The sequence below is a fragment of the Natrix helvetica genome, assembly GCF_964273705.1.
Source record: "Natrix helvetica genome assembly, chromosome: 10".
NCBI classification, from domain to species: Eukaryota; Metazoa; Chordata; class Lepidosauria; order Squamata; family Natricidae; genus Natrix; species Natrix helvetica.
In genome coordinates, this window is record NC_138561.1 from 13648277 (window position 1) to 13664326 (window position 16050).

Consider the following 16050-nt stretch of genomic DNA (forward strand, 5'->3'; position numbering starts at 1 on the left):
GAAGCCGTTGTTACGTAACAGCCACTAATATAACTGCCACACTGAATTTTATTTTATTTTTTGCATTTTCAGGGGAGATCTTTTCTGAAATCATCCCTCTGGGATTCTGCTACGGACACAAACAAATTGTTGGTGGTTTCTGAACTGGATAATTTTCTTGCAGACGTTTCATTACCTAAACCAGGTAACATCATCAGTGTTAGTGCTAGTGACTAGCACGGATGATGTTAACTAGTTTGAGTACGGAAACATCTGCAAAAAAAACAACCAAAGCAGGAGAGAACCAAGGAGCCCTCATTGCAACCTTGAGCTACAAATGTTCTCCTTTTTAAGTCAAAGTAGACTGAGGTGCCTTTTTTCCCACAAACCATCATTGCTGCCAGCCAGATAACATTCAACTCCATCCACGTTTGTTCCTTGTTTTGTGACACCAAGAAATGTCATTTTTTCTGTTTCTACAGAAGAGCATTGTTCAATAAACTTGGAGCTGCTAACACCATCCCAGCTGTTTCCTAAGGCATGACCAGGCAGGGAAGGCAATTCCCCTACAATACAGCTCCTCCATAAAACAGAACAATGATCATCTCAGGATAATTGCCTAAATATTGTTGCATGTCCACATGGTCTCCTTCACCCACTGCCAGAAGATCACCCTCAAAAGGACACATTCTAGCGACTTCCAAGTAACTATAGGCCCTGCGAAGTTCAGTTGGGTTGGTTGGTGAATCTACCAAGTTACCATTGACAAGTCCGCTCCGCCAAAAATTTCCTACTTTCCATTTTTTAGAGAACATGGACTCTTCATGTGCTAAGCAGAAGCCTCCTTGAGTTCCCCACCTTGAGTTCCATGGTGGAAGGAAAGAGGAACAAATAACTGCAGAGCTACCGATGACGACATCCAAGAAGGGACTCACCTTCTCATGCCTGACACCAAGTCCCTCTGTCTCTTCTCCTGACAAGAGTATCAAGGACTGAGACTTCCCTTCTCGGGAGTACTTGGGCCTGGCCCTGCGTGCGCTATCCGGGGTCTGGCTTTGTTCCAGGTAGCCTCTGTTCTCCCCAGCCAGGCCCCCTTCTTCAGATTTGCTTAGCGCTTTGGCCGAATCGCTGGCTTTGCTGGGGGTCCTTAAAATGTCACTGAGCATCAGCTTCCTGCCCCTTGCTGGTGAGGGACTACCCTCGGAGTCTTTCTCGGACTTGGCCCCCCGACTTGACTTCGGCTTCTTGAAGGCAAAGAAGTGTCCAATTTTCTTTTTCAAGGTTCGAGAACCAGAAGAGGGCGATGCGACTGCCGTGGGAGAGGTTTCCAAGGAAGTAGGACTGCGGGAAGGAAAGGAAGCATGGAATTACTTGCAATATTATTATTTTTTTCAAAGCATTTTTTATATATTTTTTATTCTCTTACATATCATTTTAAGTATACGTTCACACAATTGTTATTCTTCTTTACATTTGTCATTCTTACACATTTATTATTTCATTTAATAAGTTATAATGTACATTTTGGGTTGCGTTATTTACCATCCCTTCCTTCTTTTGTAACACCTCCTTGTTTTTCCTTTCTTTTTTCCCTTCCTCCCTTCTCTACTTTCTTCCTTCCTCCTCTCCTTCCCCTTCCTTCTTCCCTTGCCTTTCTCCTACTCCTGCTCTTCCTCTTCCCCTTCCTACCCTCTCTCCTTCTCTTCCTCTCCCTACCATCCTCCTCTCCTTACCTCTTTCTTCCTTCCCCCATCTTCCTTTCGTTCTCTCCTCCTTTCTCCCTTTCTTTTTCTATTATTGTTGGTGTATATTTCAAAAGTCAGTTTATGTTTCCTTAGGATGGTATTTCCGCCAACCCAAATATAATTTAGTATCATTTCTTATTCTCTTACCTGCTCTAGTTATGTTTTCCCCTTTTATATCTCATTTTTGAATATATACTTACATATTTAATATTTTCTTTTCTGTTTTCCCTTTCTTCCCCAGAATTACTTGCAATATTATATAGGGTGGGGAGAATGAATCAAGAGGTTAAGTAGCTGAGTCACCATTGTCAAAAATATGTCCATAAGGCTTTGGATGTACTATTTGGAAGAAGAACAACATTGGTACTAATATGATCAACCTATATCTGATGGGGGTTCTGAGCTAGGCTTCCCAAAAAAGCACGAGGCAGAGTCCTGGTCCTGACAAAACCCCTTTTATTAAACAAATGTGAATTCCTCTCATTCACATTCAGCAAAGGCCTGTTAAACAGTCTTTCAAAGGAATATTTAGGACTAAAGGCCTTATCTATCTTGGACAGCTGACATGTAAATATTTTCCAAACGCAGTCTGTGCAAGGAAAGACTTGGCACAGAGTCTCTGAGGTTAACGGACAGATCTTCACACTCCTGAAATGAATCTAACAACCGACTGAATGAATTGTTTCCTGCAAAAGCCCCCTCCCCTTTCGCTCCTCTTTTATTTCCTATGGGAGAGAGCAATCACCTTCCACCTGTGACTTTACTCTCAAGTCGACCCTGATTTCTGAGCTGTTCTTTTCTTCTGGCAGCTCTGCGCGTGCGCACACTGGGAACAGGCTCCAGCTGTTCCTCTGTCTCACTGCTGTCTAGCTCCAAAGGCAGCTGAGAACTGCCAGACGGCCTTGGCCACCTCTCTGCCCCCGATACAGAGCCCTCGTCCGAGCCTTCCCCAGCCTCCAGGACTGGCCCATGCTCCTCCCCATCCTCCCCACTGTCCTACTCTGCTGCCAGCTCTGCTGGCGGGCCACAACATAGGGATGAGAACATAGAATACAAAATCTTAGGGTTGGAAGGCCCTTGAAGATCTTCTAATCCAACCCTCCATCTCCATTCATAAAAGCCTTGGTGGTAGTATTAAGGAGACTAGCTTTGCATACATAGCCCCAAAACACAGACTTTTACTACTTTTACAGTAGAAGCCAGGCAAACTGCTCTGCTTGTTCCATTGTATGGCTTGATGCTGTCACTATTCATTGGGAAACAGGTTTTTGAGTTGGATTTAACTCATTTATGACTATGCAGGGATTCTAGGCTGATCTCCCTTTTTACTCCGCCCCCAGTTCCTGCCATCCTTTCTCCTACATCAAAGGACTTCAATCATAACAACATTTATCATCAGCATTCTATGGTGACGAGCCTTGTTTTTACCTGATCATGTCGGGCTGGGGAATTCTGGAAGTTGAAGTCCACATGTTTTAACGTTGCCAAGGTTGGACACCCTTGGTCTAAATATTGTTTTGGTTGAAGCTCTTCCTCCTGTGCCTCAAAGTACCCCTTCTTCCCATCCCCTGTTCTGTGAAAAGTCCCCATCTTTGCCTACCTCCCCATTTATCACTTGTTGGAAATGCCTCAACGGAGTCTTTACTTACGGTAAATATTCATGGATCACCTTCTTGGTGAAGAATTCATCTAAGCCTTCATCCAACCTGGAAATGCTTCTGTCTTCTGTGTTCTCACGCACAGGCGGCTGGACCTAGAAGAAGAATCATCATTACGTTTCCTCCATTTAGGGCTCTTGGGATATTTTAGGGAAACAACATAGAAGATACATGGAATAGCACTTTCCATCACACCAATCTGCACGCTTTGTGAATGCCAAAAGGATGAGGAAGGTCAGCATCATAGGTGGGATTCAGCTGGTTCTCTCTGGTTCGGGCACTTTACTTGCATCAATCATATTGTAACTGTGAGATGGATCTTGGAGTCCTAGTGGACAACCATTTAAATATGAGCCAGCCGTGTGCAGCAGCTGCCAAAAAAGCCAGCACAGTTCTAGGCTGCATAAACAGAGGGATAGAATCAAAATCACATGAAGGGTTAATACCACTTTATGATGCTTTGGTAAGGCCACATGTAGAATACTGCATTCAGTTTTGGTCTCCACGATGTAGAAAAGATGTAGAGACTCTAAAAAGAGTGCAGAGAAGAGCAACAAAGTTGATTAGGGGACTGGAGGCTAAAACATATGAAGAACAGTTGCAGGAACTGGGTATGTCTAGTTTAATAGAAAGAAGGACTAGGGGAGACATGATAGCAGTGTTCCAATATCTCAGGGGCTGCCACAAAGAGGGAGTCAAGCTATTCTCCAAGGCACCTGAGGGTAGAACAAGAAGCAATGGTGGAAACTAATCAAGGAGAGAAGCAACTTAGAACTGAGGAGAAATTTCCTGACAGTTAGAACAATTAATCAGTGGAACAGAAGTTGCCTCCAGAAGTTGAGAATGCTCAAACACTGGAAGTCTTTAAGAAGATGTTGGATAGCCATTTGTCTGAAACGGTATAGGGTTTCCTGCCTAGGCAGGGGGTTGGACTAGAAGACCTCCAAGGTCCCTTCCAACTCTGCTATTGTATTATTGTATTGTATGATTGCTGCAAGTAAAGTGTTAAATATTACACAAGCTGCAAAATTTTTTAAAAAATGTACTAGTCAAGTGGACTTTGTAGACTAGTTTATGTAAACAGTATACAGCCCCAGGAACTAAACTGAAAGGTCCCCCATTCAGTGGGATTCTTGCATGACTGTATTATGTGGCATAAATCCAAGCTGCGCTAAAGTCCTATTAAAATCAATAAGACATAAATTAATTCTGACAACCTGCTGCATTGATTTCAGCAATAATTCAGCATCATTTGGGTCGCCAACCACAGCCACAAAGGACACAGCGCTACGCAATTAAAACCGGTCTCCGTATCAACATCGCCTAGTGGGAGAAGATGTTCATAATATGGTCACGCCATCAAAATTGGCCCCATTTTGCCCCATACGGGTACTCCTTGAGTTACAACCACAACTTGCCATTGATCGCTAAGTAAGGAGGCAATTGAGTTGTGCCCGATTGTATGATCCTTTTTTTGCCATGGTTGTTAAGCAAAATATGGTGTCATTAAGTGAATCTGACTCTCCCCCTTGACTTTGTTTGACCTAAACAAGGATGGGAAGGTCAGATTCACTTAACAACTATGGCAAGAAAGGTCATAAAATGGGGCAAAGCTCACTTGACAAATGTTTCGCCTAGCAACATGAATTCTGGGTGCCATTGCGGTTATAAGTCGAGGACTGCCTGTATTAAAAAATAATAAATGTATTAAACAAAAAAAAAAAAAACTCAAAGGGCAGACTTGATGGACTACTAGGTCTTTTTCTTTTGTCTGTTTTCTACGTGCATTGACACAACCATGAATTTATAAATGTATATAGTACAAGGGTAGAGGCGGATATTTCTCTCTCTGGGCACACTGAGAATATATCTACTGAACAAAACTCCGCATTGGTGACAGGAAAGGCATCGGGCCATTCAAACACTCTGCTAGCTCCATTCACTTGCACCGACTCTACCCCGCAAGGGATTATGGGGTCCTTAAAAGATGAAGATATAGTACAAGATTTCTAGTTCTATATTAACCCCAGTACTAGAACTCTCTCATTTTATCTCTCCCTCCCTCCCTCCCTCTCTACCGCTCTCTCTCTCATACACACACTTCTGATCGTGTTCTATCATTGTTTCCTTCCATGGATATCTGCAGAGGATGTTCTGAGCTTTATAACTTCTCTGGCAACCCAGATTGTCTCTAATTAAAAAAAAAAATCAGCACACAGAGGAGGCGTTGGCTATTTTCCCAAGTTTAATGCCAATTTGAGCCTTCCTGAAATTACACCACAGACTGCCTTTCACCCTTGTGAATTAAAGGAGTATCTACACAGACTTGTCATCTGACTGCAAAAAAAACCCACACACACACAAAAAACCAAAGGAGGCTGTCATATTCCCCAAGAGCTTATTTTTAACTAGAAATCTTAGGGAAATAAATTTTAATTCTGCATATGGTGAGGCATCAGTAGATGTATGGCGACAGTGGAGAGTTTTAACAAGTTTGACACCTCCGTGAAATTGGAACTCTTGTGAACAAGAAGAGTAGTGAAGATTGGCACGCCTCCTTCCGAACTTACTCATCCCAGGAGGAACTTAAGGGCTTCACAACATCACCTCTCCTTCTGAATCATTTAAAACAGGGGTGTCCAAACTTGGGAACTTTAAGACTTGTGGACTTCAACTCCCAGAATTCCCCAGCCAGCCATGCTGGCTGGGGAATTCTGGGAGTTGAAGTCCACAAGTCTTAAAGTTCCCAAGTTTGGACACCCCTGATTTAAAACAATATAACTCTTTGCTTGGGTCAGACCTGATGCCATCAGCCAAGGTGAAGCACCATATAACCTTGAGTTGACATTGGTGGCAGTGATTTCATACCCTGGTGGTTTATTTGCAGAGATCCACGATTCAGTCCCAATGAGAAAGACCAGATCGAAGGAAAAGATACTTGACTGAGGCTCTCAACATCCCAGTAGTAGAAAATGGCAGGCTACCTTAATTCAAGTCTGTCTCCGTATAAGTCAGATTCTCATGATTATAAGTTGCTTATAGTAAGTTAGCTGGTACTATTTTAGATGCAAGGCTACCAATAAAGGATAATATTTGTAGCTCAGGGTTGAAATGAGGGGTCGTCCTTGGCGCTCTCTGAGCTTGCTTGTTTTCCTGCAGACATTTCATTACCCTAACTAGGTAACATCATCAGACTAGGACTGACGATGTTACCTAGTTAGGGTAATGAAGCTTCTGCAAGAAAACAAGCAAACTCAGAGAGCACCAAGGACCTCTCAGATCTAAGGCTAATTTATCCAGGACACAGGAACAAATCTGGATAATTTGTTCAAGAGTCCAACTCTCAGATATGAATATCTGATCACTATAGGCATTTTATCTGTCTGTCTGTCTGTCTGTCTGTCTGTCTGTCATCTATCTATCATCTATCTATCTATCTATCTATCTATCTATCTATCTATCTATCAATCTATCTATCTATCATCTATCTATATATCTATCTTTATTCTATCTGTCTGTCTGTCTGTCTATCATCTATCTATCTATCTGTCTGTCTGTCTGTCTGTCTGTCTGTCTATCTATCTATATTCTATCTATCTTTATTCTGTCTGTCTGTCTGTCTGTCTGTCTGTCTGTCTGTCTATCTATCATCTATCTATCTATCTATCTATCTATCTATCTATCATCTATCTATCTATATCATTGTTGTTAAATTTGGAGTCATGTAGTGTTGGGGAGGCAATGAAATTTTAAAGTCAAACAACATGCTAAGTCTAGCGGAGGTTTAACGTATCTATTTTGCTTCCTACTATATTAGAAATAGCTCAAATATTCTGCTATCAATCCTTGGTAAGATGATTCGGTCAGGCTTGCTCACTCCCACCCTAATAAGTGGGAGTGGGATTGCAAATATCACGTTATTAATTAAGTAATTAACCAGATTTATATGCCCACCCAGTCAAAGGCCCACTGAGATAAAAGCTAACCTGAAAAATGCAAATCAGATGCATAAAGGAGGTTACAAAAAAATCCTAGCACAAAAATAACAACACTCATCCTCAGCGTTTATTGCTTATATGTTGAAGGTATCCTTTTGGGATTTTTAAAAGAGCTTTATGGAGTTCTGGATGATAATTTCTGGTATTTCAGGAGTGGGGAAGGTTGTTGAATATTTCAACACATTTGCATTTTAATGGAGTTAAAAAAAAGTATTACTTTGAAAAGTGCTGAAAAACTGGAGCAGGGGAAGAAAATCAGCCCAGGATTTGTAATACACCCTTTTCTGTTCACTTCTCCTACATTGCTTCCGGAATGGATCTTACAAGAGGCCCCGGAATATTCACGGCAGGGGAGAGGTATCCGTTGTAGAGGAAAAAGGAAAAACAAACCATGCATTTTGGTGTCTTCTGTTTTTATTTTCTACAGTCACTATTTTTTAAATGCATGCCCCTTGGAATCAAGGATGATGCTCAGAGACCGAACTCCAAAGTTCAACTCATATTCTGCAGATTTCTAGAGGTAATCAATAATTATGCCCTAATTGGATAATTAATAAGCTCTTTCCTTCTGCCCCCCCCCCCCCCCCGCTTCTGCCTAGCACTGGTCACTTTGCAACTGGATGGAGATTTTATTAAGAGGCATGATCAGAAAGAGTTAGGAGCCTTCCCTTCAAGACCACAATGTTTAAATAATAATAACAATAACAATAACAACAACAACAACAACAACAATAATAATAATAATAATAATAATACGTAGGACGCTGGGGCAACCCGTATCAACCATTAGCACTAGTTAATGGTATTTGTGACACATTTTTAAATGTTCAGTTGACTTTCATGTTTAGTGAATAAAAGAGATGATGATGATGATGATGATGATGATGACGATGATAATAATAACAACAACAATAACAACAACAACAACCCTACTTGGAACAACTTATATCCTCCAACGTTACCTTAACAGTTCCTAGGTCCTTGGTTAGGACTCGAGCTGTTAGACTACCAACCAGCCCCAAAGGCTGTGAATCTCACCAAAGATTAACATAATGATGATGATAATAATAATAATAATAATAATAATAATAATAATAATAATAATAATGCCACCTAGGATACTGGCAGCAATCCGTATCAACCCGTACCATTAACACCAGCCAACGGGGTTTGTGATACATTTTTGAATGTTCAGTTGAATGAGTTTCACGTTTAATGAATAAAGTATAATAATAATAATGTTTTATGTTTTCCAGGGTATCAAGTCCCACCTTATTTACTCTGGAGAGGTTTTCTTGCTGGAGACATCAATCTAGGTATATATTACATGTTTTATTCCTCCCCCCCCCCCATATACACTCATTCACATCTGATGTAAACCCTGGATTTTCCTCCCTACATCCCAATTCTACGCTTTGCCTGCACCAAGAACTTATTTCCCCACCACAAGCAAGGGCTTATTTTCCATCAACGGTCCCTTTTCCGACAAAAGGACCTTTCAGATCAGAGGCTGATCTCATCTTCCCTTCACCTGAGAAACCAAATCCAGCCAACGCCCCCCCCCCTCAAAGGTTTCAAAGAGGAGACCTGACCTTCCCCAGATCACCGATATAAATAGCAGCACACCGGGGTTTTTTTGTTTTTTTTAAAAAATAATAAGAACGACTGTCTCGGGCAGAAGGCAAGAAGGTAGATAATGCACAATAACGCAGGAGCAGCTTTTCAGGAAGACAACAAGCAAATGAGAGGCTCATCCTTCCATAAATGGGAGCAGGATTTTCATAAACATACGACAAGGAAGTCAGTACATGCATGTCAATGGGCTAGGGTACTCCCCCCCTTTTCCTTCCCTCCCAAGCCTGCAGTTGTTACCGATTAGGAATCACCACCACGATTCCCCCCATCCCTAGTAAATAAACACAAGCAGCTGACATGCCAGCTACCCTGCTGCCTCCCTCAGATATTAACCAGCTTGTCCTCTGCGCAGAGCAGAGATCACCAGTGGCCCAGCCGAACAGGCGCATAACCAAAAACAACAGCTGCTTTGGTGCCTTCTCCTTTTCCAGGGTTGCTGCAATAAAGACCTAACTGGTGATCTGCTCACCTCACCCGCAAAGAGCACGCACCCCCCCACAAGTAAATAAAAACACAGCTCTCTTTCCCCCCCCCCCGCAACACCCACTCAGCAAACACCCCCACACACAAACACTCCCCGGGTAGGAAAGCTCTTACATTCGACTTGCTGGGAGGTTGCCTGTTCCTTCGGTTCGGCCTGGGCCTGTCTCGGGTGAAATGCTCCAATTTCCCCTCCGCGGTCGGCAGGTCCATAAGGGATGCTGCGGATGCAGGCTCTGTGAGAGGTGGCGGCAGCACCAGCCCGCTCCCAGGCTCAGCATCCTTTGTGGAAGCAGGGCGTGACTTCGCGGAGGCACGGCTGAGTGACAGCTCAGGCTGGGGACTCCCAATCTGGATGTCTTCGGCGCCTACCTTCAGTGCCTTCAGTTCTGGCAGACCTGGAAGAGGGAAAGGAGGAAGGGGAGGCAGGCAGGCAGGGAAGGAGAGAGGGAGGGGGAGGGAAAAGGAGGTGAAAGCAGGGGGGGAGGTGTTGGTGGAGAGTTGCCAGGCAGACAGCAGTCTGCCCCTCTCTGCCGCACAGCAACATCTCTCTTGTCACCTGAAGGCTTGTTACAGACCAGGCAACTAAACGGACAAGGCATGTTTTAGCCACCAGGCTCTGGGGGCGGAGGGGGGGGGGAAGGGAATGGAATGGACAGAAGACACTTGACTTGCCCCAGTAAGGAGGAAGAAGCAAGTCCAGAGAGAGAAACTCAAATCTCTGCGGTCCAAGCCAGAAGGACTCAACTCTTTGAACATGTCTACATGCACAAGAAACAAATAGATGGCTTACTTATTTATTTTATTTAGTTAGTTAGTTTGTCAAACATGTATGAGATGACAGGTGTAAGTATAAACATGGACATGAACAACGGAAATGAATACAAATAAATGGGGACAGTGGGACAGGGACGGTAGGCACGCTGGTGCGCTTATGCATGACCCCTTTACGGACCTCTTAGGAATGGGGTGAGGTCCACGGTAGACAGTTTGAGGTTGAAGCTGTGGGGGTTTGAGGATGTAACAACAGAGTCGGGTAGAGCATTCCAGGCGTTGACCCCTCTGTTGCTGAAGTCACATTTTCTGCAATTCAGTTTGTTTCCTCTTTTCTGATCTCTCAGGGATTCTGTCAGAGGTTTCCAAGATCCCTCTTTGGAAATAAACTAAAGAAAGGTGTTGGAATTCTCCCTTGACCCATGAGGAAGGGATCAGCGAGAGAGATGGAGTCGAGAAGTAGACTTCCGTGCAAGCCAAGCGATATTGAAGCATATTTTCAGATTTGAGTCCAGAAATTAAACCACTTTGGGAATGAAAGAAAATATAAATGTCTCAGGATAGTGTTGCAGGATGCAATCTGGGTCGGTCAACAGGGGCCAAAGGTTTACATTTCCAAGCTTCTGGGGTTGTGCTGGAGCCCATCATCAGACGACTTCTCTCCAGAACATGCACCTAAACCACTTCGAATATGGATCCTAAACCACTTTGCCCCAAAGCCAAGGAGGAAAAATGATCGTGCTTAAGTCCCACTGAGCTCAAAAGAACCAATCTGGCATGGTTCATTTAGATTAGATTAGATTAGATTAGATTAGATTAACAGAGTTGGAAGGGACCTTGTAGGTCGTCTAGTCCAATCTCCCACCCAAGCAGAAGATCCTACACCATTTCTGACCAATGGCAGTCCAGTCTCTTCTTGAAAGCTTCCAGTGATGAAGCTCCCACAGCTTCTGAAGGCAACTCCTGTTCCATTGATTGATGGTTCTCATTGTCAGAACATTTCTCCTTATTTCCAGGTTGAATCTCTCCTTGTTCAGTTTCCATCCATTATTCCTTGTCGGGCCTCCAGGTGCTTTGGAAAATAGATTGACCCCCTCCTCTTTGGGGCAGCCCCCCAAATATTGGAAGACTGCTATCATGTCTCCCCTAGTCCTTCTTTTCATCAAACTAGACATACCCAGTTCCTGCAACCGTTCATTGTATGTTTTAGCCTGCAGTCCCCTAATCCTCTTGGTTGCTCTTCTCTGCATTCTTTCTAGAGCCTCAACATCTTTTTTATACTCTGGTTATTATTTAGATCCCATGAATTTAAATTAGCATGATTAATTTTCTTTGGCTTTCAGAGTTTATGGTTCCCCCTCCCCTAATTTGTTTTTTTCAGGTGTGCTAAAATAACTCCTTAATAAATACAACAGTATTTTGGTGGCTGAATTTGTTTTGAGCAGTTAAGAGCTAGAGATGGCTGGACCACTTCATTGAGTTGGTGGGATTATGCTCTTCCCAGGATATTGCTCATGTTCCTTTTTTGCAGGAAACTTTTGCAAGCTTTTTAAAATTATTATTAAGCATCCTTTTCATTAAAGATGTGCTGTGTAGGGAATGTGCTGTTGGTTTTTGGCAGCTCCGGCATGAAAAATAATGGGCAAAAATAATGAATGCGATGTCAAGGTCTAGACTGCCCACTCCACTCAAATAAAATAAGTCTTACCATTTAAACTAGGTGTTGGCAGAAGACTCAGAGAGCAAGTGTGTCTCCATTGGGCAGCCACCTATGGATAGAAGAAACAGTATTTTAAATCTCCATTATGCTGAGTACAGAACCAAGGAAGGCATGAAAGGGATAAGCGAGAATACATTTTTAAAAGAGGGGAAGGTCTGGTTAATGTGAAGGGAGTAAGGCAGTTGTTAGCATCCAGAAACATCTGGCTGGACTCATCAAGGCTGAGAAGGGAAGTAGGATCCCTCCTGGTTACTGCTGTGGCCTGCCAGAGGCCAGCAGAGCTGGCAGCAGATTCGGATAGTGAGGAGGTTGGGGAACATGGGCCAGTCCTGGAGTCCGGGGAAGGCTCTGATGAGGGCTCTGTGTCGGAGGCAGAGAGGGGGACAGAGCCATATGCCAATTATCAGTTGCCTTCAGAGTCAGACATCAGTGAGGCAGATGAACAGCTGGAGCCTGTTCCCAGTGTGTTCATGCACAGATCTGCCAGGAGAAGGGAACAGTGAAACAACAGGGGTCAACTTGGGAGTAAGGCCACAGGTGGACGATGAATGGCCCCTCCCATAGAGTTCTCAGTTCTGTTTATGCTTGACAGCAATACAATTGACTTCTAATATATATTTTTCTTTCCCAACAAATGGAGCCAAGGGTTGATTTACTTAGAGGTTTAAGCAGTGGCGGGTTTGACAGTTGCCATCAACAGTGACCACGTGGCAACGTTGCCTTCTTCTAGGATTTGTTTCGGCTTTTCAGCCAACCGCTCTTGGATCTCCAAGGTGTCCCTCAACCCAGTAAGGATGAGGAGTTGTCATGTTTAAATTTTAAGATCAATCAAGGTCAACTTGATGCTGCCACCCACTGAGGTTTTCCAGCAATTGTTTTGACATTATATTTCAGCAAGAGTTCGGCTGGGGCTGAAGCAAGCCATTGTTCAAAGCAGTGGTGAGAATACTTCATCAAGTCAGATTTTATATCTGTTGTTTTTCAATGACACGGCACATCATTTTCCTTTGGGCTGGCTGACGTCGCTTTTGCATTGTCTATTTTCTGTTTTGTGCTGTGCCAAACATTTCTTCTTATTCGTAGAAAAGCGTCCGCTTCTACATTTTTTTTAAACTCAGAAGAAATTCTAACTACACCTCAATGGAAAACATCCCATTGGACTTTTTCAAAATAGGAACATATGACAAAGTCTTAGAAACCAAACCAATCCAATCCACAACCTAGGCCGACTGTGGCAAAACAAGATAAAACATGTTATCAAAAGAAATGATTCATCCCAAGGAGGAGTTATAAAACAGACTTTTCTTTTGCAGGAACTGAATTTAAGAGTGCATAATTTACTTCTTCTTGGCATAATATTGCCTGAAGGCTCTTATATTGTCAGCTGCCTTGATCACATAGCATAGAAATTTGGGCTTATAGTAGACAAAAGAAATACAGGACGATTTTACAAATAGTTTGCTCAGAGCAAAATATTAGAATAGAATAGAATAAAATAGAATAGGAATAGAATAGAATAGAACAACAGAGTTAGAAGTGATCTTGGAGGTCTTCCAGTCCTCCTGCTTAGGCCGGAAACCCTACACCACTTCAGACAAATGATTGTCCAAACTCTTCTTAAAAACTTCCAGTGTTGGAGCATTCACAACTTCTGGAGGCAAATTGTGCCACTGATTAATTGTTCTGACTGTCAGGAAATTTCTCCTCAGTTCTAAGTTGCTTCTCTCCTTGATTAGTTTCCACCCATTGCTTCTTGTTCTACCCTCAGGTGCCTTGGAGAATAGTTTGACTCCCTCTTCTTTGTGGCAACCCCTGAGATATTGGAACGCTGCTATCATGTCTTCCCTAGTCCTTCTTTTCATTAAACTAGACATACCCAGTTCCTGCAGCCGTTCCTCATATGTTTTAGCCCATTGTTCTTCCTAGTTTAGTGTGGGGATCAAACCGACTGACAGGAAACAATAGTACAACTTGCAACACTTCATTTAGTGACCGTGTTAGAACATCATTGAAATAAGTGACGTGTGACCATTTCTAGACTTATGACCATTGCAGCATCCCTATGGTTATGTGATCAAAATTGGGAGGCTTGGAAACTGACTCATATGTATGACGGTTGCAGTGCCCCAGGGTCATGGGATCCCCTTTTCTGACCAGCAAAGTCAATGGGGAAGCCAGATTCATATAACAACTCTGTTTGCAACTTAACAATTGCAGTGCTTGACTTAACAGCTGTGGCAAGGAAGGTCACAAAATGGGGCCAAACTCACTTAACAAATGTCTCACCAAGCAACAGGAATGTTGGCCTCAATTGGGGTTGTACGTCAAGGACTACCTGTACACAAAACTGCTATGGGGCCAATGAATGTCTTTGCAGGTTGGCCAACCTACTCACCAGCCTGTCTTGAATGGTGGTTAACTCTTCCAAAGTCTTCTCCATGATAATATCGGTCATGGCCTCCGTAATTGATAGCTGGATCTTCCTATCAAGCACAACAAGACTGGTGGGCCAGGAAGAATGAAATATGGAAGCTCAGTAGGCCAATAGAGAGGATTGCTCAAGACTCCTTGAGCAAGTATCCATATAGTTGTGGGGTAGAAAGAGAAGGTAGAGACCTCTGGCTCCTTCAACCCAATCACATTGAGCCACCAGGCATGCTGAAATCCAGAGGAGAAAACAGCTTACAGGCAAAACCCACAAGGATGCATATATGAATATGCATAGTATATGTAAGTTCAGGGATGTGGTGGCTCAGTGGCTAAGACACTGAGCTTGTCGATCTGAAAGGTTGGCAGTTTGGCTGTTCGAATCGCTAGCGCCGCAAAACTGAGTGGGCTTCCATTACTATCCCAGCTTCTGTCAACCAAAAGCATGTAAACATCAAGTAGAAAAAATAGGGACCACCTTTGGTGGGAAGGTAACAATGCTCTGTGCGCCTTCGGCATTTAGTCATGCTGGCCACATGACTATGGAGACGTCTTCGGACAGCGCTGGCTCTTCGGCTTTGAAACGGAGATGAGCACCGCCCCCTAGAGTTGGGAACGACTAGCACATATGTGCAAGGGGAATCTTTACCTATATGTAAATAAAACATGCAGCTGCTTTCCACCCTTCTAATAAGGCTTGAAGGGGGTGGATTAAACACGCTACTTACATGACCTTGTCATACACCTCAGTCAGCAACTGGTCCAGGAAGGTTGTCTCGGATGCATTGCAGAATAATTGCTTCAAGAAATCTGTTTTCTGCAAAATTTTGGGGTGCAAACTCTGAGTAGCTGCCAACTGGGATTGCAGAACCGCCTGTAAGGAAAGCTCAGTGAGTATCATTTCTGGGAATTGGGGTAAATTGATTCATTCTTTCCTCACTAGTAGCTTCCAGCATCTTCATGGCATCCCTGGGTCATTGCTGAAAGTCAATCCTGATTAGTAATATTTTGGCAGTGTAATAATTAGAAGACACTGTAAAGTAGTTATCAGTGGGGCAAGTAACTGAGATGATCCTGTCCTCTGTGTGTATCCGACATTTCCATGGCTAATTGACACAAGGTTAGTCACCAAGGAGATGTTTGAAGAAAGCTACTGGAGTGACCAGAAGAGATAAAATCAGAAATGAGACCAGAAGAGACACAATTGACATAGAACCAATCTTAAACTACACACAAAAACAGCAAATAAAGTGGTTTGCTCATCCAGAGACGATGTTGTGGGATTCCATACCGTACAAGGCTTATAAAAAAAGAAGGGAAGGTCCAGGAACCTGAGGCAGACGCAGAAGAAGACGGAGAGACAACATCAAAGACACGGTACAACACCAATGGTTGAGGCTGCCAGAAGACCAAGAACCAGATGCCCGAAGCATGAAAAGAGGAAGCAAAGAAATCCAGAAAAGGAAACTAAGGCAGGTGAGAGCAACATTTTTTTCCTTTCTGTTGGTCTTCGCCTACAGCCATCTTTGTGGTAAGAGGAAGGAACAGTCAAGGGACACTGGGCTTCTGCAGACAGAATAATGTCAACATATTGGCCCTGATCACAGGCAATGGACAACAGTGGCAGAAGGACG

The 16050-nt window shown here is 43.2% G+C and overlaps 1 protein-coding gene across 4 annotated transcripts in view; it reads right to left on the reverse strand.

Annotated features, from left to right (window-relative positions):
* CARMIL2 (capping protein regulator and myosin 1 linker 2) overlaps nt 1-16050 on the reverse strand; it is a 75191-nt gene that overhangs the window by 14993 nt on the left and 44148 nt on the right. For all 4 annotated transcript variants that reach the window (XM_081962934.1, XM_081962933.1, XM_081962931.1 and 1 more), the window contains exons 28-33: nt 15145-15290; nt 14385-14472; nt 11978-12038; nt 9613-9893; nt 3374-3477; nt 915-1320 (exon numbers count right to left, since the gene is read on the reverse strand). In XM_081962934.1, the coding sequence (XP_081819060.1) occupies nt 915-1320; nt 3374-3477; nt 9613-9893; nt 11978-12038; nt 14385-14472; nt 15145-15290 (1086 nt within the window). The remainder of the gene's footprint in view (nt 1-914; nt 1321-3373; nt 3478-9612; nt 9894-11977; nt 12039-14384; nt 14473-15144; nt 15291-16050) is intronic.